Source organism: Sinocyclocheilus grahami, unplaced genomic scaffold (genome assembly GCF_001515645.1).
Source record: "Sinocyclocheilus grahami isolate Dianchi unplaced genomic scaffold, SAMN03320097.WGS_v1.1 scaffold1674.1, whole genome shotgun sequence".
NCBI lineage: Eukaryota > Metazoa > Chordata > Actinopteri > Cypriniformes > Cyprinidae > Sinocyclocheilus > Sinocyclocheilus grahami.
In genome coordinates this window covers 2,287-23,255 of record NW_015506853.1, presented here as the reverse complement: position 1 = coordinate 23,255, position 20,969 = coordinate 2,287, and the positions used below count along the sequence as shown (strand labels likewise).

General features: G+C 36.3%; 1 protein-coding gene and 1 pseudogene across 2 annotated transcripts in view; both read left to right on the top strand.

The window, feature by feature from the left end:
* Nucleotides 1-14,069, top strand: part of LOC107571967 (actin filament-associated protein 1-like 2) — a 47,758-nt gene extending 33,689 nt beyond the window's left edge. For both annotated transcript variants that reach the window (XM_016258365.1, XM_016258364.1), the window contains exons 12-15: nucleotides 297-387; nucleotides 2,935-3,101; nucleotides 12,046-12,156; nucleotides 13,169-14,069. In XM_016258365.1, the coding sequence (XP_016113851.1) occupies nucleotides 297-387; nucleotides 2,935-3,101; nucleotides 12,046-12,156; nucleotides 13,169-13,195 (396 nt within the window). In that variant the 3' untranslated portion in view covers nucleotides 13,196-14,069. The remainder of the gene's footprint in view (nucleotides 1-296; nucleotides 388-2,934; nucleotides 3,102-12,045; nucleotides 12,157-13,168) is intronic.
* Nucleotides 14,070-16,559: 2,490 nt separating this feature from the next.
* LOC107571954 (protein FAM160B2-like) overlaps nucleotides 16,560-20,969 on the top strand; it is a 6,191-nt pseudogene continuing 1,781 nt past the window's right edge.

The following is a 20,969-nucleotide window of genomic DNA, read 5'->3' as shown; positions in this document are numbered from 1 at the left end:
AGGCGGGAGGGGGGGGGGGGGGGGGGGGTTGAAAAATAAAAGAGCTTAGTGACATCAGCCAAAAATTTAAAAGGTTTCAGAGCAAGATCTCACATTTTGATGAAAGATTACAAAGGCAAACGTTTTTTTTAAATACACGCACAGATGACTTGTTCACAGTAGGGATATAGTGCAATGATAGTACTGTAAATAGTCAATGTTGACTTGTTTTGAATTCATGGACAGTCATTGTTCACTGCTACTCTGACAAACTAGCATTACTTATAACTTATACATCTGTTCCATCCATTTTTCAGTTTGAGAAACCCTACACTGGTGGAAACGGAGAATCGGTGTCATCCAAGGATTCTGCCAACTACAGCAATAATGAAATCTTCAGCAACCACAGTGAGTCAGTCATATTACCCCAGTCGCTAATCCTGAGTTGCACTTTTTAAAGAAAAAGAAACACATTAAGATCAAAATATACTGTACATTTATAGTTCTCTCATCCCATTTTCTGCCCTCATTGCCTGGTCCCACTCACTCTGTCACCAATTTGGTTGTAAAAGTCACTTTTACTTTCATAGGAATTTTTTATCCATCTAACCTCATAGCTTTTAAGCTGATTAGCATCATCAGTCTTTCCAGCTCATTATTCTCTCATAAAATCTTTGGGAATACAGAAAATACATTTGGTCAATAAAATGAGAGATGCAAATGGTTGCTGGAAGTTTATAGACCATCTCACAGGCCTTGGGCGACCACCTATATGGCCCATAGGACAGGCTGGTCCTGTGACCAAACATAAGCCTATTTCCCTCTTGAGCACAAAACATATGATTAAGACATACATACGGCTTTCCTAACCATCGCTCCCTCATCCACGGCAGATACATGACAATTCAGAGGCATCTGCTTTTAATTTGAACAGTGCAAATAGTTATATAGCGAATTATATAAACTTTCCATGCTCTTGGATTATGGATTTGGATAACATCCCAGAGCATCATTTTGTTTTATTAGCTAAATGAGGTCAGCGTGACCTAAATTATACACTATAATTTTAGAGCATCTAAACATTGCATAATGTTTTCTTACACAAATTGACACAATGTGGTGTTTCTATTGACTTTGATGTATTTGATTATGATTATGGACCTATTTATGGTGCTGTTTTTCTCATCGGGTTTGTCAAATACACTTTAGCAGGAAATACCATCTGTGCCAAGCATGTGTGATTATGGTCAGTGGAGATATTTGATTGTATTTATCATGGAAACATTTACCACAAAGTGGCATGCAAAATGACATTTAACGATTAAGAAGTGGCCAGGTACTGTCAGTAGAGCATTTAAAGAACTGCGGAAATGATCTTAGGAGGGAAATCCAATGCAGTCGATATACTCTGCTATTTAAAAGTTTGGAGTTGGTAAGATATTTTAATGAAAGAAGTCTCCTATGCTCACCAAGGCTATATTTATTTGGTCAAAATATATACTAAAAACTAAAAATATTATTACAATCTAATGTATCTGTTCTCTATTTTCATATATATTGAAATGTAATTTATTCCTGTGATGCAAATCTGAATTTTCAGAATCATCACACGTCTTCAGTGTCACATGATCCTTCAGAAATCATTCTAATATGCTGATTTGCTGCTCAAGAAACATTTATTATTACTATCAGTATCGAATACTGTTGTGCTGGTTATATTTTTGATGAAACTGATACATTTTTTCAGGATATTGTGATTAATAGAAAGTTTATAAACTTTATAAATGTCTATACTGTTGATTTACTGCATCCTTGCTGTGGTAATTTCTGTAAAAAAAACACTTAGTTTACTGACCATAAACTTTTGAATGCTAGTGTATGAGCCGTGTTTAGAAAGCGTCAGTGTGTTTTATAGTCTTGTGTACTACAGGGCATGTGAGGTGAGGTTTAGACTCCTTGTGTTTCTGGACGGTCGCAGTTCAGGGATGTAGCATTGTGGTGTACATACGCACACACACACATGCACAAACACTCACACACACACGCACGCACACACGCACACACACACACACACACACACACACACATACATATACATATCCTTTAAGATTCTTCAGTCAAAACCATGAGAATATCATGTTTTCTTTTTGAACCCAACTTTCCAGAACATGCTCTACTCAGGGAAGAGATTAAAAGAGGGTGAAAAGTAGAAAATGAATAAACATCCACAAAACTGAAAAATAATACACTACCTTTTAGAAAATAAACACTCTTAAAACACTTTTCACACTCAAACTAGTTTAATTTGCCTATTAACAATGTGCAACAGTGGACACACATGCATCAGAGGGGAGTTCTGTTTATTTTTCTGAAAGTCTTGAAGATTTCCACCACATCTCAAATGATGTATAGTGATTAAAAGCATTCTGTGGTGGAATAACACAAAATTATAGCTTAATTAGAAACTACGCACAATACAAATATTCCGCTCACAAGTTAAAGCTCAAGCTCTTTACTGAAACTGTTCATATTGTTTATTATATTAGTGGTTGGTTTTTATACCAAAAAAAAAGAGATCAAAAGTGACAGTAAAGACTAACAAAAAAATTCTATTCAAATAAATTGTTTTTCATTTAACTTTCTATTCATCAAAAAATCCTAAAAACTGCATCACGATAATAATAAGACATTGATAAAACTAAAAAATGTTCCTTGAGCAGCAAATCAGCATTTCAGAAGGATTTCTGAAAGATCATGTGACTCTGAAGACTGGAGTAATGATGCATCACAGGAATAAACTACATTTTTAAATTTTTTTACATTAGAAAACAATATTACTGTTTTTACTGTATTTTTGATCAAATAAATGCAGCATTGGTGAAGATATAAGAGACTTCTTTCAAAAACATTCATCTTAGGTGATTGGTAGTGTATATCATGTGTTTATGTTTTTAGGTACAAAAGTGTTTGAGATTGAGAGGGGTGTGCAGAAGCTGGATCTGACAGGAAAGAGACGTGTGCAGTTGCGAGCAGGGTCAGAGGTCAACCTCGTGAGCGTGGGGACGAAGCCAGCTAAACAGAACTCCTTCAGACGCTCCCTCGCTTTCTGCACTGAACGACCGGTAACAACCTCCGCCTCATACTTCCCCTACAATAAAAGCACTGTGCCAGTGCCATGGTTCAATGATTCTAATACCATGGTACTTTGATATTGTATCAAGGTACTGAATGATTACCATATTCATGCATCATGGTATTTGGTACTCCATGGCACTTCAAAAATACCATGGTGGTTCCACACTTACAAAAAAGTACCAAACAGAACCACTGTACTCCCATGTTTGTTTTGTTTGGACATTTACCATAGTAGTACCTTGTTTTTCTTGGAATACTGAGTAAATTCATGGAATTTTTCAAAGTATGATGCAGTGTTATTTTAGTATCAAAGAGATACTTTTAGTTTTTATAAATGTTTTGACTTGACCCAGCTGGTTGGGTTAATGCTTTTACCCAACATGCTGGGTTGTTTTATTTAAATCAACTATTACAAAAATCACACACAGAATTACTAGAGGCAACAGCAATAATAAGAAGATGAACATTTATTATTAAGCAAGAACACGTGGACAAAATACAAGACAAATTGAATTTATTTGGGTGAATGCAGTATAGTGTATAATATTACATACATTTAAACTCATTCAACAAGCAATTTAGAAATAAAAAATATAATTTTAATTTAAGTGTATTCAATCGTTCTCTGTAATCACTTTTTACCGCAATAGTGCTAATTCTCGTGCCGGTGTGTCGCTGAAATCTGAGCCGGTGAAGGGCTGCTGGGAGCTGCGAACTTCAGACCGCGGTCTCGTGTTTCACTCGTAGTTGAAAAATGTCGTGACTGATTCCAAAACCTGCCCATAAACAAATAGTACTGAGATTAGAGAACATATTTTAACAAATTAAATTAAACTCAGTATTATAACAAATAAAATTATAACGAATAAAAACGAATGTTATGCAAGGCAAATGGCATTTTCATCATAATCAATAATATAGTAATTTAGCAGACACGTTTATCCAGAGCGACTTACAAATGAGGACAAATGGAAGCAATCAAAATCAACAAAAGAGCAATGATATGCAAGTGCTACACTGTAAAAAAAAAATTTGCGCTGTAAAATAACGGTAATCTACTGGCAGCTGTGGTTGCCAGCATTGTACTGTTAATTTACAGCTCTTAATTTTTACAGTATGTTACCGTGATTATACCATGTGGTAACTCATTTCATTTTGGAAACCGATTGCTTCAAACCATTCGAGTTAAAAAACAACAACTAGTGTTTATATGGTGTTAGTACAGTGAACTTATTTCATTTGAATCCACTAAAAAGAAATACTTAATATAAAACCGCAAACACTTAAAGTGTAATAATAAAGCAACCAAAACATGACTTTTACTCAGATCTTTGTAGAATGTCATTAACTAACAATAGTACACATTTATGCACTAAAATAAACAGATGGTCACTGAATCAGCAACTCCACAGTTACTACCTTTAAATAAAGCAGCAGAACATCAGTGTTTGTGGCTCATCATTGCCTGAAGCACAGGCTCTACTCTCCAGCACAATGGTGACCCACAAAACTACATTAAACTAACAGATCTCTCTTGTGCAAAAACACATTACAGTTATTCTCGATTGCTAAAACACAAATTTCTGAAACCTTGCTCCATTTTCTGAAAACATTAAACAAAACCTCATCTTCAAGCACTATTTTAAAAAAAACTCTTGACTCCTCTCGCAAAATGAAACTTTCGCCTCAAAACAGTTTTACCGGTGTTCAAAATCAAACACTGCTCTCAAAATCATAAACAAAGTGATCAAAATGATATACACTATCAAGCAGTCAGTAAACAATACACCAAAAAATAGAAAACACATTGTTCAAAACATATAGTTCTCAGGGAGAAGTAAAATTTTAATCAAAACAAATGGAATATTTTTCCATCATTGTCTTTTGATGAATGAAAACATGTTCCATCATAGTAGCTCAAAATTTATCAGAAATTATTACTCTGCTTAGCTCTTTTCCTCCTCTTTCTTGCCCTCCTCCTCCTCCTCTTTCTTGCCCTCCTCCTCTTCTTCCTCTTTCTTGCCCTCCTCCAATGTGTTTAGAGTTTTGCTGAAAAGTCTAAGTGAGATCTGCAAATTGTGTTTTACCATGTGAAATGGTTGAAGGTATTGACAACAGACTGCACAATTAGCTAAATGAGTTCAGGCAACTGAGAACTTTGTTCAGCCAATGGATTTGAGTGTTTTAGCAATCGAGAAAAACTGTAATACAGTTCAGATTAATATTTGTTCTCCTTATCAGTTCATGACTTTGCATAACTGTTTTCTATGAACATTCACTAATATTTCAGTGAAATTAACTGGTTTTGTTTGGTAAATCTGACTTATGTTTTACAGTATATAGCTGTTTTTTCCTTGAATTAACGTGTTTACCAGTATGGATGACATGTGCATTAGAGTGCAGAATGTGTTTTGAGAATGAGAATGTGTTTAGAGTTTTGCTGAAAAGTCTAAGTGAGATCTGCAAATTGTGTTTTACCATGTGAAATGGTTGAAGGTATTGACAACAGACTGCACAATTAGCTAAATGAGTTCAGGCAACTGAGAACTTTGTTCAGCCAATGGATTTGAGTGTTTTAGCAATCGAGAAAAACTGTAATACAGTTCAGATTAATATTTGTTCTCCTTATCAGTTCATGACTTTGCATAACTGTTTTCTATGAACATTCACTAATATTTCAGTGAAATTAACTGGTTTTGTTTGGTAAATCTGACTTATGTTTTACAGTATATAGCAGTTTTTTCCTTGAATTAACGGTAATCTACTGGCAGCTCTGGTTGCCAGCATGTTACTGTTTTTCAACAGTGTGTTGCCGTAAATTAATAACAGTTTATTACTGTTAAATTACATTTCATGCTGTTTTTTCTTTAACCCTTTAAACCCCACAACAAAATCCTCAGTTTTAAATGAACACTTATAATGTGTGCACACTACAGAGTGTTAGAGTAACACTGAATCAGTGAAGTTAATGAGATAATTCTGTGATTAATTAAGTGATGATTAGTGACGAACAGCTGCTGTTAACATGCAGAATCACTGAATGAAAGAGAAACACAAGAACTACAACTGACTTCCAGCCATAGCCTTGGATGAAATCAGCTGAAATAAAGGAAGGCATTAAATCTCTCAAGATCTGATTAAACAACTCCTAAAACAGCTTCACCAGCTTTATTCATTACTAACCAGACTGACTTTATTCCCGTCAGACGTCTACAGAAGATCTTATTGAGAGTTACAGAGGTTTAGATGTTTTTTTTTCACTACCATGATAGAGATCTGCGTTTACTTTAGTTGTGCTCTTGAACCTTGACCTTTTAACTTTTTTTGCAACAATGTGTTTTTGAAACATGTTTGTTATGGCAAAAACGAATAAAAGACAATAAGTCTGGTATTGTTGTTTATAGATTGATAAGAATAATCATTCTCTTGCTCCTGGTTCACTGATTTTATCCAGTGTTTCTTCTCTTATTGAATATTGATACTAAAGCAGAAGGACAAGCACTACTGAGCCATCAGTTATGAAACACTGTTAAAACACATCGCTCATTTAAAAAAAAAAAGCGTTATTGTAATTTAGACAAACACATCAAGAATCAGCATATGAATCTCAACAATGGTGACAATCCACAAAATAAATAAACAGATCAACTCTCAACATCACAAAACATGCTACGAAAACTCAACACAAACACAAAAGCAAAAATACAAGCACATAGTAAGAATTCAAGAAACAAATTGAGCAGCATAATTTATTCATGCCACAATGCATGCTGGGAGTAATGGGTGGTACCCAGCATGAATTGCAGCATGAAGCTTTTGATTGTCACTATTGTGGAGATTCATCTGCTGATTCTTGATGTCTCTCTTTGAGTGTTTGTAAGGCCTTTCGCACCACTTTAGTTCCAGAACTAAATGTACAGTACTAAAGTACTGGGACGATTTTGCGTGAACTGTTTTCTAGTACCATTTAAAGGGTTGCATTCGCACCGGGAGTGTGTACTAAGAAGTGATGTAAGCCGGTCAACAGTGTCATCATTGTGCGTGGTGTTCAACACCAAAAACAAAGAAGAGAAACATTAACAACAGGAGGATGGAGGATGCTGTGATCAGAGCTGTGTTTTTGTTGTGTCTCACGGGTTTCACAATAATGGACATGGAAAGTCGACGTATACGTAAAGCGATTGAAAGAACGGAAAGGAGGACTAAGAATCTCCAATGACAACTGGCAGTGCTACATTTGCTACAAGTGCCTGCACTTCAGCGTCCGTCCATCTATCTATCGCTGTTCTCCATACTTGTGAAATAAGTTGACACAATGTTTAAAAGTCAAGGGTCAGGAGCACAACTAAAGTAAACACTGATCTCCACAATGGTAACGTCAAACGAAACAATAAAGCATCATCATCTAAACCTCTGTATTTCTCAATAAGATCTTCTGTAGACGTCTGACAGAAATAAAGTCAGTCTGGTTAGTAATGAATGAAGCTGGTAAAGCTGTTTGTTGAGTTGTTTAAATCTTCAGCTGATTTCGTCTAAGGCTGTGGCTGAAGACAGCTGTAGTTCTTGTGTTTGTCTTGCTTCTCTTTCCATCAGTGAATCTGCTTGTTAACAGCAGCTGTTCATCAGTGTCTGAATTCACTCATTAGTTCTCATTCTCTCTGTCAGGTGGACTATTAGTAAACTCATGTAGTGAATAGTGAATGAGGATGTAGGGTGGGATTTGAAACGCTGTTAATTGACGATATATAGCAGCAGGCTACTTTCTCGAAAATGACAAATATTACCCAGAATGCACTGTTTTAATGGAAAACAGCATGTTACTGTCAAAATTTGGCCATTTTTTTACAGTGATTTTTAACAAGTCTCAGTTAGCTTAACGCAGTACACGTAGCAAGGTTTTTTTTTATTATATAATAAATAAAAAGAAAACGGATAGAATAGAAAAAGAATAGAGCAAGTTAGTGTTAGAGAACTTTTTTGCTTTTGTTAATTGTATAATAAATAAAAAGAAAACAAATAGAATACAAAAAGATTAGAAAAGCTAGTATTAGTTGTTTTTTGTGTGTTTTTTTTAAGAAAACAAGCAGTAAATGAATAGAGTGCAAGTCTAAAAGGGTTAAGTTTAAAGAATAGAAATAGAATAGAGAGTGCTAGAGTTAGATGGGCAAATAAGGATGGAAGAGATGTGTTTTTAGCCGATTCTTGAAGATGGCTAAGGACTGAGTTGGGCAGGTTATTCCACCAGGAGGGAACATTTAATTTAAAAGTCAGTGAAAGTGATTTTGTGCCTCTTTGGGATGGCACAATAAAGCGATGTTCACTTGCAGAATACAAGCTTCTAGAGGGCACATAAGTCTGAAGTAATGAATTTAGGTAAAGGGGTGCAGAGCCAGTGGTGGTTTTGTAGGCAAACATCAATGCCTTGAATTTTATGCGAGCAGCTATTGGTAAACAGTGCAAATTGAAAACAGAGGTGTGACGTGCATTCTTTTTGGCTCATTAAAATTAATCTTGCTGCCACGTCCTGGATTAATTGTAAAGGTTTGATAGAACTGGCTGGAAGACCTGCCAAGAGAGCATTGCAATAGTCCAGCCTGGAAAGAACAAGAGCTTGAACAAGGAGTTGGGAAGCATGTTCCGAAAGAAAGGGCCTGATCTTCTTGATGTTGAATAAAGTAGTTCTCCATACTTGTGAAATAAGTTGACACAATGTTTAAAAGTCAAGGGTCAGGAGCACAACTAAAGTAAACACTGATCTCCACAATGGTAACGTCAAACGAAACAATAAAGCATCATCATCTAAACCTCTGTATTTCTCAATAAGATCTTCTGTAGACGTCTGACAGAAATAAAGTCAGTCTGGTTAGTAATGAATGAAGCTGGTAAAGCTGTTTGTTGAGTTGTTTAAATCTTCAGCTGATTTCGTCTAAGGCTGTGGCTGAAGACAGCTGTAGTTCTTGTGTTTGTCTTGCTTCTCTTTCCATCAGTGAATCTGCTTGTTAACAGCAGCTGTTCATCAGTGTCTGAATTCACTCATTAGTTCTCATTCTCTCTGTCAGGTGGACTATTAGTAAACTCATGTAGTGAATAGTGAATGAGGATGTAGGGTGGGATTTGAAACGCTGTTAATTGACGATATATAGCAGCAGGCTACTTTCTCGAAAATGACAAATATTACCCAGAATGCACTGTTTTAATGGAAAACAGCATGTTACTGTCCAAATTTGGCCATTTTTTTACAGCGATTTTTAACAAGTCTCAGTTAGCTTAACGCAGTACACGTAGCAAGGTTTTTTTTTATTATATAATAAATAAAAAGAAAACGGATAGAATAGAAAAAGAATAGAGCAAGTTAGTGTTAGAGAACTTTTTTGCTTTTGTTAATTGTATAATAAATAAAAAGAAAACAAATAGAATACAAAAAGATTAGAAAAGCTAGTATTAGTTGTTTTTTGTGTGTTTTTTTAAAGAAAACAAGCAGTAAATGAATAGAGTGCAAGTCTAAAAGGGTTAAGTTTAAAGAATAGAAATAGAATAGAGAGTGCTAGAGTTAGATGGGCAAATAAGGATGGAAGAGATGTGTTTTTAGCCGATTCTTGAAGATGGCTAAGGACTGAGTTGGGCAGGTTATTCCACCAGGAGGGAACATTTAATTTAAAAGTCAGAGAAAGTGATTTTGTGCCTCTTTGGGATGGCACAATAAAGTGATGTTCACTTGCAGAATACAAGCTTCTTGAGGGCACATAAGTCTGAAGTAATGAATTTAGGTAAAGGGGTGCAGAGCCAGTGGTGGTTTTGTAGGCAAACATCAATGCCTTGAATTTTATGCGAGCAGCTATTGGTAAACAGTGCAAATTGAAAACAGAGGTGTGACGTGCATTCTTTTTGGCTCATTAAAATTAATCTTGCTGCCACGTCCTGGATTAATTGTAAAGGTTTGATAGAACTGGCTGGAAGACCTGCCAAGAGAGCATTGCAATAGTCCAGCCTGGAAAGAACAAGAGCTTGAACAAGGAGTTGGGAAGCATGTTCCGAAAGAAAGGGCCTGATCTTCTTGATGTTGAATAAAGTAAATCTGCAGGACCGGGCATTTTTTAGGTCATATTCACACCTTAAACTAACTGTACCAGAGTTCGTTTGGAAGCGGACTGAGACCACCTCTTCAGCTGGGTCTCGGTACGGTTATTTGGTCCGCACCCGAGTGCGCTTGCTGTATTCACACCTGCCAAAAAGGTCCGCACCAAGAGGGGAAACGAACTTGAGTTCGATTTAATCGAACCAAACAAGACAGGTGTGAATACACCCTTAGCAATGTGGTCTGAGAAAGTCAGCTGATCATCAATCATAACTCCAAGGTTTCTGACTGTTTTTGAAGGAGTTATGGTTGATGTGCCTAACTGGATGGTGAAATTGTGATGAAACGATGGGTTTGATGGAACAACAAGCAGTTCTGCCTTGGCAAGTTTGAGTTGAAGGTGATGGTCCTTTATCCAGCAAGAAATGTCTGTTAGACAAGCTGAGATGCGAGCAGCTATCGTCGGATCATCAGGATGGAATGAGAGGTAGAGTTGAGTGTCATCAGCATAGCAGTGATATGAAAAGCCATGTTTCTGAATGACAGAACCTAATGATGCCATGTAGACAGAGAAGAGAAGTGGTCCAAGAACTGAGCCCTGAGGTACCCCAGTAGTTAGATGTTGCGACTTGGACACCTCACCTCTCCAAGATACCTTGAAGGACCTATCTGAGAGGGAAGACTCAAACCACTGGTCAATAATGCGAAGCGACTGCTCACTGACATCTCGTCCTTATGTTGCGTTGCGTAAAATAATATAATTTACAGCACAGTAAATACTTTACAAATGAAATAAAACATATACAAACCTTTATTTCACTGAAGAAGTGCACCAAATCAGCGGTGCTGAGAACTGCTCTCTCCTGTAGAGGACACAAAAAGCCCATGCTCTGACTGGAAAGCAGCTGGGTTGTTTCGTCGGAGACAGGCTAAACTCAGCGGTTGGGTAGAAAAAAAATAACCCAACACTGAAAATGACACAGCACCTTAGTTACAGAAAAACTAACCAGCACTTGGATAAAAAAAATATATTTTTTAAATTAATAAAAAAAAAAAGAACCCAGCATTTTTTTGAGTGTATCTATGTAGTTTTTATTACTTTTTTATTTTAGTTTTAGTAGTTCAACAAAAAGATTTGCCTTAGCAACTAGCTGAAATAATATAAGTTTAACTATTAACCCTGATATGATGGCATTACCATCACTGTATCATGGCGTTTCCACAGTACCCTTTTGCACCAAGGTAATGCCCAAAAAACACGGTATCTATCCTTGGTACATGGTCAAAAAAAAAAAAAAACATGGTAATAACAGTATTTTTTGAAAGGGCTTATAGGAGCAGTTTAAAGTGGTAGTTGGGTGTCAGTAAATGACTGAACCGCTGAACTTTTATTACACTGCCACCTGTTGTTTGGATTGTGTTAATGCAACAAGCTAATATTGATTTGCAAGATCAATTACATGATACAAAGATGGGATCTCATTTTGGGCTACTATCAGGTGTTGTTTGGTGTCATATTTCAGCCTTTTGTTCCAAACTGAAAGATTTTTGGCTACTGTTTGGTGCTTTGTTTGTCGGTTGTTGCTGCCGTTGTGAGTTCAGTAATTACAGTGGGTTGGATTGGGAGCCACTTCCTCCCAGAGGAGCAGAGAATAACGCTCAGATAAGAGCTGTTTTAACCCACCATTACATCCTACTTCATCAAGCAAAGATGAGTGGACTCTCTGGAGCAGTCTGATGACTTTGGAAATGTTTTCCAATGACTGTGACTTGTTTGAGTCATTCAGGATATAGTGTACATAACACACACTCACTCTTGAACAGTCACCTCTGTCCTCTGTCTTTGTCTCTCAAAGGGTGGCTTTCTGACCCCACTCTTGAGAAGAACTGCCTCGGCAAAAAGCACCCTGAAGAAAGCCCCGTCTGCCCTGTTTATGGAGCATGGCAGGGTCTTCCAGAGGAGGAAGGTAAGATTCCTTCAGCGTGAGCACAATGCACAGACTACCTCATGAGTTTATGATTGTATTGGATTTCCAGATGACTCGGTAGATGAATTCATAATGAAGCTACAGGTACAACTAAAACCAAACTCTGACTTTTTTGACTTGTGGGCTTTTGACTTGTGGACTAAATGGACAAATGATTCAAACTCAAAATATCTCATAATATCTCATAAATAATATAATAAATAAAAACGGCAAAATATCTCCTTCCGTGTTGCACAGAAGAAACTAAACTAATGATTAACTAACAGTCACAAATTATATGATCAAGACCAACACTTCTTTTTCCTCAGTAAATGTCACCCAGGGTCATTATTGTTAAATAAATTATTTAAAAAATGTTGTCAACTGAAATAAAGGTGAAGTAAAATAATACAATTGCAGGTCTTAAAAAGGTCTTAATAAGCCTTAATTCACCCACTAAAAGGTCTTAAATCGCAGAAAGTCTTAAATTCATAAAGTTATGCCATTAAATGTTGCATGCACTGCAACTAAATGAATATCATTGTCAGTGTTATTAACTTTTTCAACTAATTACATACATTTAGTCTTGTTCTTTGAGAAATTAAACAAAAGTAATTAAGTGAGTTTATGCTTAAAACATCTGTCAGTGGGGAATGAAAACTTGTTTTCCCTTAGATCTAAGACTTTCTGAGGCCACTGGCAGATTTTTTTCCACTACATTTTAATACATTTTTCAGAAAACAAGTATTCTTTTCATGTTTCCTTTTGATTTAAGAATTCATTGTGTTTTCTTTAGACATTTACATTTAGAGAACATAATGATACATGTTGTCCCCTTTATTCCTTTCATTTTCTTTAACTTTACCTTCATGAAACTTGCAGAAACCCTGTAAAAGTATTTCAGTTTATGGTAAACTAAAATATACTTTAATGTCATTTCTATTGAAACTTATGTGTCATGTATTAACTAAAACTGCACTGACCCTTAACCACTTTCTGATTGTGTTTGTAGCAGTGGGAAACCAAAGCTTCAGGTTGACATCAAGAGAAGACTCTCTCACATCCCCCTCATATTGTCAATATAATATTGCACTGAAAATAATAGTCTTTGCAAGCATGTGGATCATGCAGTGGTTTGGATTTGTCAAGTTTGTGTTCTTTTTGGGGTACGTGGTACTTGTACGAAAATAACTGACCAAACAAACTCTTTATCAGCATAGTCTGTCAGTATGCAAACTTTCATCGAGTTGCAAGATTGTTAGGGAGCAACCGCAAAACATTTTACAATTGGAGTAAATGTCTTTTAAGATTATGATACTGATGTACATTTCTTCAGAAATTAAAGATAACTTTGACACCAACATTTCAGGTATTGAATAACTCTAAGTCTAGAGAGTGGCACATTTACATAAAGTAGAGTTTTATGTTTATCATTATAGCACAGTATTTATCCTTATGTAAATCACTTTGCACTGTTTTGAACCCGACCCAAACTGTGTCTGTGGTTTGTCAAGAAGTCATTGTCATGGTCAAAATCAGGAATCGTCAGTGTGAAGATCAGACAGGATATGCGTATTGCTAACTGATTATTGATTATTGAAGAGTAATTACCTCTTTCTTATTTTTATTTTCACAAGACTCACAAATCTGTGGTAATTTATCAACATTTGTACTTTTTATTCCAATGCACATACAGTATATTATGTGTCGAGCTTTTCTAATAATGTGCCTTAACCGTGTTTTTTTATCCATGTTTTTTTTTAATGAAGCTTTGATTTGTCTTTACAGCTGAAGAGATTTTGCTGGTATTGATCCCACTTCAGGGAAGGTTCTTTTCTGTATAGTTTGGTAGCTTGGTTAAGACAAGGATGGCCTAATATTGCCATAAATATAAAAAAATAACTGTGGAGAACCAAAACACCACTGATGAACATATTTCTACAATAAATAAAGTAATGCTGGATAAAGCCTCATTTCTGTGTCTATGAATCTTGTTTGTCTTTTCTGCTTGTTTTCTGTAGATACAGTATCATTCTGATGAAGTCAGACCGTGCTGTTATCATCCTGTCTGTCGTGCAAAACGACAAGAGTTTGCATTTCAATTTGCTCTGAGATCAAAAGAATAGACTTTAAAAGTGTGAACTGAATGCAATGTTTTCGGACACTTAATTGCATGTTAATTGCAATTAAATGAACATGTATTAGTTTAAACTTATATGAAATACTTATGCTTGAGTGCTTTTAACCTACTTAAGTAGTAGCTACTACATCTTTATACACGATTTCAAATTGGTGGGGGGTGTGACACAGTGGTTGACAACAGGAGAACGGGTGGTTATTCTCTCTAATCAAATGAGCTTTAATGGTTTATAGCAACCCCACCCCGCCCTTCATTAGCAATGATTGCTAATCACAGTTAACACCTGCTATAAACCAGATTTATGAGTAGATAGAAATCAAATACATATTCAAGATAATTAGGTAAATAAAATGACTAAAGATTTCAAAATACATTAAATGATATTCAATGAAATGCAATAAACGTAGAGCTGAAACTGAATGATTCTTGTGTTGTTGTTGTCTTGATTTAAACACTTTAAACTCATGATTCAAATCCAGCAAGATGTGAGGCAGCATCCAAAGACTTCAGTGCATGTTTACATAAACATGAAAATATAGTAGACAGAATACAAAAAAAGAAATGCTGTGGACTGTAGGCCAGTGATAAGCCTATGTTCAATGAAATGAAAATCAGTGGCATAGCAAGTTACTTCTTAATTGTTGTCTTTTGTGAGGTAAATCCCATTACATGACTAGTCACAAGCTGTTTTATTGATGGTATAAATCCCACCCAATAACCCACAATAAGCGATTTGTTTTAATATAACGCAAATCATATCCTTTAAATTCTGTCAGTTGTATCATGAAACAAACACGCATACAAAAAATCTGTGTTTTTCCGCTCTTTAATGTGGTGAGATCACTGCATTCACTTCAGTTCAAGAGGCATATGAATCAATCATCTTTTCTACTAGTTACAGCACGAAATAAACATGAATGAATATCAACAAACATGTTGAAAAAAAAAAATCCAGAACAACTTCATAAAATGAATGTGTCATGTAATCGATCAATCAGTGTTTCGAAAATCGTCAATAAAACAGCTTGTAAATAGTAAATAGCCATAACGGTCGAAACCTCAGTACGCCAACAAAATAACTTTGCCAACATTGTTTAATTATTTACATAAATCAGTCAAAAATCTCAAATGTTTCTTTTTGAACCATAAAATGAACTTTATTCACGCAATATAACCCAACTTTAATCTCATAAATTTGACTTTATTCTTAAAATATTCACTACCATATTTACTAATGCAAACACACTCTCGGCGCAGCGGCCCAAAACGCAAAAAGACACAAAGAAAGTAAAAAAAACTACTCGCTACTCACATTTTGCTGCAATTAATTTCATTTAATTCTCTGCGCCTTTCTTTCGGCAAATTCATCTACAATGTCCCTAGTGTTTAATTGAAGGCTTCATGTATTCTCAGTGGAAAGAATGGCTATACTTTCAACAAAAGAGAATTAAAATTAAAGAAAGAGAATTAAAATGATGCAGGTGTCACTGAAGCTAGATGTGCTACAGTCTTTTCAAAATAGCTACCAAGCTATCAACCTCACAGTTTTGTTTTTTTTAATTATTACATAGTTTTAAAATATGATGCAATTCTATGGCAGCAATATAGCCCTGAAAAAAATTATATATATATATATATACATGTGTATACCCAGATGCTATACCCCTGTATTAACTGTAATAACAAACTACAGTTAAAATTAATCAAGTACTTTCCACATGCTTTAACAAGTTAGCCAATATGCACTTCATTAAGGCACGACAAACGATTATTATAATCATTTATAATGTACTGTATTACAGTAAAACTCTACATTTGACATTATATGTGCTTTTTAAAAGTGTACTTAAGTGTGTTCATAAAAAAAGTCACGAAAGTGTATTCTAAGTGCACTTAAGTGGTATTTTTTTCTTTCAGCAAGATTATATTATCTGCAAGTACAGTCTTTACTAATATATTTAAAAAATTCTAACTACATTACAAATATACACTCAACACAATTAAGTACACTAATTTTCTACAAGAGTAATCATGGTGATGGCCCACAGGAAATTTCATTAAAACCCTCGTGAAATCTAAATTAAGGTACCTTTTCAAATGTTATTAGTGTTATGGTGTTGATCAAATTAATAGCCTATTTTATAACAATTTCTGCGGTGCACTTGATAATTTTGAGATATGGAGATAAATTCGCCATAAATTGAAAATGAAATGTTTCATCTGTGTGATGTGTCCCGGTCTTCTCTGTAGTGTACGCTGAGGAGTCAGTGTTTGCTCTGGCTAGTCGCTACTGCAGGCAGCAGATAGTCTCGCTCAAGCGCAGCAGCCACTTGAACAATGTTTACACTCTACACTAGCGCTGTATAACGATATAAAGATGTCTCACACTTCATATACAATTTGAGAAGCTCTGCTGGGATCCAGCTATGGACATGTTTAATAAAGTGACGGCTTTTCTGCAGCAGGCCTTGGAAACGGTGAGTAAACACCGACTTTTGAATGTCTTTAAACTAGCCTGTTAGCTTAGCCTAGCTAATGTAGAACAACTCTCGAGACTCTTGCACAATTCTGTCAAACTTTATAAAAGTGTTATAGGCTTATTTTTACTGCTCTATATGAACGAAATATGCAATTACATAGATTGTCAGTGTGTTGTCACGACGTTCAGTACTTTATGTGAAGATGTATACATTGTCTTAAGTTTAGCTTTTGCGCTACAGTAGTTGAACACAGTACACGAAACACTAGACTTGCGGTGATTTACTATCTTTTATTGTTTATTAAGTTCATAGATGTGGTATTTCTAAATAGTAAACGATATATGTGAGAGTTTTTATTGATCACACACTGTTGGGTTTGTCATTTGAGAGTATGTTCACGTGGAAGGTGCAGAAATGCGCAGGTCTGGACAAGTTTCTGACAGGAAGAGGGAAAAATGTGCTCAGACACACGAGTTTTTATTGATCACACACTGTTGGGTTTGTCATTTGAGAGTATGTTCACGTGGAAGGTGCAGAAATGCGCAGGTCTGGACAAGTTTCTGACAGAAAGAGAGAAAAATGTGCTTAGACACACACACACACACAGAGACAGACACACACACACACAGACACACACAGACAGACACACACACACTCACTCAGACACACACGTCTGGTCAGCTATCCTTGTGGGGACTCTCCATAGGCCTAATGGTTTTTCTACTGTATAGACCGTATATTCTATTGTCCTACACCAAACCTACACCTAAACCTACCCCTTACAGGAAACTTTCTGCATTTTTAGATTATCAAAAAAACTTCATTATGTATGATTTATAAGCTTTTGTACCCGTGGGGACCACAATTTAGGTCCCCACCATGACACGAGTCCCCATGAGTCTGTGTGTAGTCAGGTTTAAGTCCCCACCAGGATATATAAACCTGTACACAGACACACACACTCAGACACAGACGCACGCACACACATACACAGACACACACACGCACACAGAAACACACACATGCACACACACACACACACATACGCACACACACAGAGACACGTGTGTAGTCAGGTTTAAGTCCCCACCAGGATATATAAACCTGTACACAGACACACACTCACACACAGACACACACACTCAGACACAGACGCACGCACACACATACACAGACACACACACGCACACAGAAACACACACATGCACACACACACACACACATACGCACACACACAGAGACACGCACACACACACACACAGACACACACACAGACACACACACACTCAGACACAGACACAGACATGCACACAGACACACAAACGCACACAGACACACACACACGCACACAGACACACACAGACACACGCACACACACATACACACACGCGCATACACGCGCACGCACACACAGACACACACACACTCAGACACAGAGACACGCACACACACACAGACACACACTCAGACACACACACACTCAGACACAGACGCACACACGCACACAGACACAGACATACACACGCACACAGACACACACACACGCACACAGACACACACACTCAGACACACACACACACTCAGACACAGACGCACACAGACACAGACACACACACACTCACACACACACACACACTCACACACACTCAGACACACACTCAGACACACACACACACACAGACACACACCCACTCAGACACAGACGCACACAGACACAGACATACACACGCACACAGACATACACACGCACACAGACACACACACGCACACAGACACACAGAGACACGCATGCACACAGAGACACGCACACGCATACACACACACACAGACACACACGCGCACGCACACAGACAGACACACACACACAGACACACACACACTCAGACACACACACACAGAGACACGCACACAGACACACACACACACACACACAAACACAGACACATAGACAGTCATAAACATACATAAAATATTTCTATGCCTAAATCACACCTAAAATATCTTGCCTTTATAACAAAATGTAAAGCAGGTGGCAAAACAAGTCTTTTTCTTAATCTTTTGAAAAGTAGTGTGTATATAAAATAAAAAGTCATCTAACTGCTTATCCATGAGTTTAACCTCTTTTTTATGCTTATTACTCAAAACCACCTTTATGTTTTACAGTGAAGGATTTAGCATTTACAGGAACTCAGTGTTTAGTGATCGTATAGAATCAATAAAGTGTCATTTCAGTAAAATAGAAAATACAGTTGATTCTGTTCTGATTCTTACAGAGGGAGCCATCGATAAACCTGCTGGACTCTTTTGTGGATCACTGGAAAGCAATAACCAACTATTACATTGAAACTACAGGTAAAACTATATGTGTAAATTCAAGTTAAGCAGTAATTTACTATGCATTTGAGTGTTTATAACACACAAAGTGTGTAAAACATTGAATTATGCCATGCCTTAGGGAAAAAAAGAGGAAAGGTAAAGAAAAAAACTAAAGTTTCAATTGTATGTTTGTCTCATGCACAAAGATGAGTCTCGTCCGGTGAAGCAGACAGACATCCCATGGCGGCTCAGACAGATGCTGGACATCCTGGTGTTTGAGGAGACACAGCAAGGAGAGGAAACGGGTCCCTGCATGGAGTACCTGCTCCAGCACAAAATACTAGAGACACTTTGCACGCTGGGAAAAGCACAGGTATGAAAACACAGACTCAAGACAGAGATTAAAGCTATTTAAAGCTGTAAATGAACTGAAATATTGCTTCTTTGTACAGTATCCTCCTGGCATGAGTCAACAAGTGATGTTGTTCTTCTCTAAAGTCCTGAGCCAGATTCAGAAACCTGTGCTGCATTTAATCAACGTCTATCGGCCCGTACAGGTATGACATTATCAGTAGGATGACTGTTATCGAATGAAAAAAAGCTACATGAAAATTTCTTGTTTTTTTGAAAAAAAAATATATATATATATATATATATATATATATGGGTTTGGAACAATAAGTGTTTTTAAAAACTGTTTTAAAATGTATAATAACTGATGTAAGTAAAGTACAAATGCATTCAAAAGTTTGGGGTTGAGAATATTGTTTTATATTTTTACTATACAATAAAACAGGAATATTGGGAAACAACTCTTTTCTATTGTAATATATTTTAAAATGTAGTTTATTTCTGTGATCAAAGCTAAATTTTCAGCATCATTACTCCAGTCTTCAGTGTCACATGATCCTTCAGAAATCATTTTAATGTGCTGATTTGTTTTCAAGAAACATTTCTTATCAATGTTGGTAACAGTTGTGCAGCTTAATATTTTTGTAGAAATCGTGATACATTTTTTTGAGTTCTTCTGATTAATAGAAAGTTTAAATAAACAGCATTTGTCTGAAATATATATATATTTACCTGTCATTTTTTTATCAATTTATTGCATCCAATGTTAAAAAAAAAAAAATAAAAATCTTGCCGACCTCAAACTTTTGAACAGTAGTATAAGTAATAACAGATGTATTATAACAGTAAATGAAAACTGAAGCAATATAAATTGTTTTGTTTATATTTATTTATTTATTTATTTGTCAGAATTTAATTCTGTACACTTTATCATGATTTAGAATTTTTATTGCAATGTAGATTTTTAACATTTGGATAGCATATGCAGTAGAATCATTATTTTTATGGCGTGAAGCATCCATTTTTCATCCATTTGCATGAAAAATTAGGTTGCATTCCTATGAATTGTACCTTCAAAATAAAATCATATTTTTCTTTTTTGTCACTTTCTGTTATAGAAACTAATCCGTCTATGTGGACTCCCTGATTCAAAGACTGAAACAGAGGAGTGTCAGTTTCTTTTTGTTGTTTGCACTCGAGTCAAAAAAGACCCTTATGTCCTCAACTATATCCTTGAGGTACTTTCTTCATCGTGTCTTCTTTCACTGCTGCATTGACTGTCATTTAAACTTATTTAGAATGTGAAGCTGTGATAAATGAATAACAAACACACCCACATCTCCATCACAAAGATTACCAAAGACTCTCAGAAGAGGTGCAGCTCTACCTCAGACGAGGCTGTGGTGGAGGGCTGCAGTGGAGCCTCCAGTCCTGAGAGGGCTCCCTCTTCCAGCACTGCCTCCTCCTGTTCGGCCCGGAGCGGAGCTCATCCCTCCAGCTCACCTCAGACAGCCACAGGCATTATC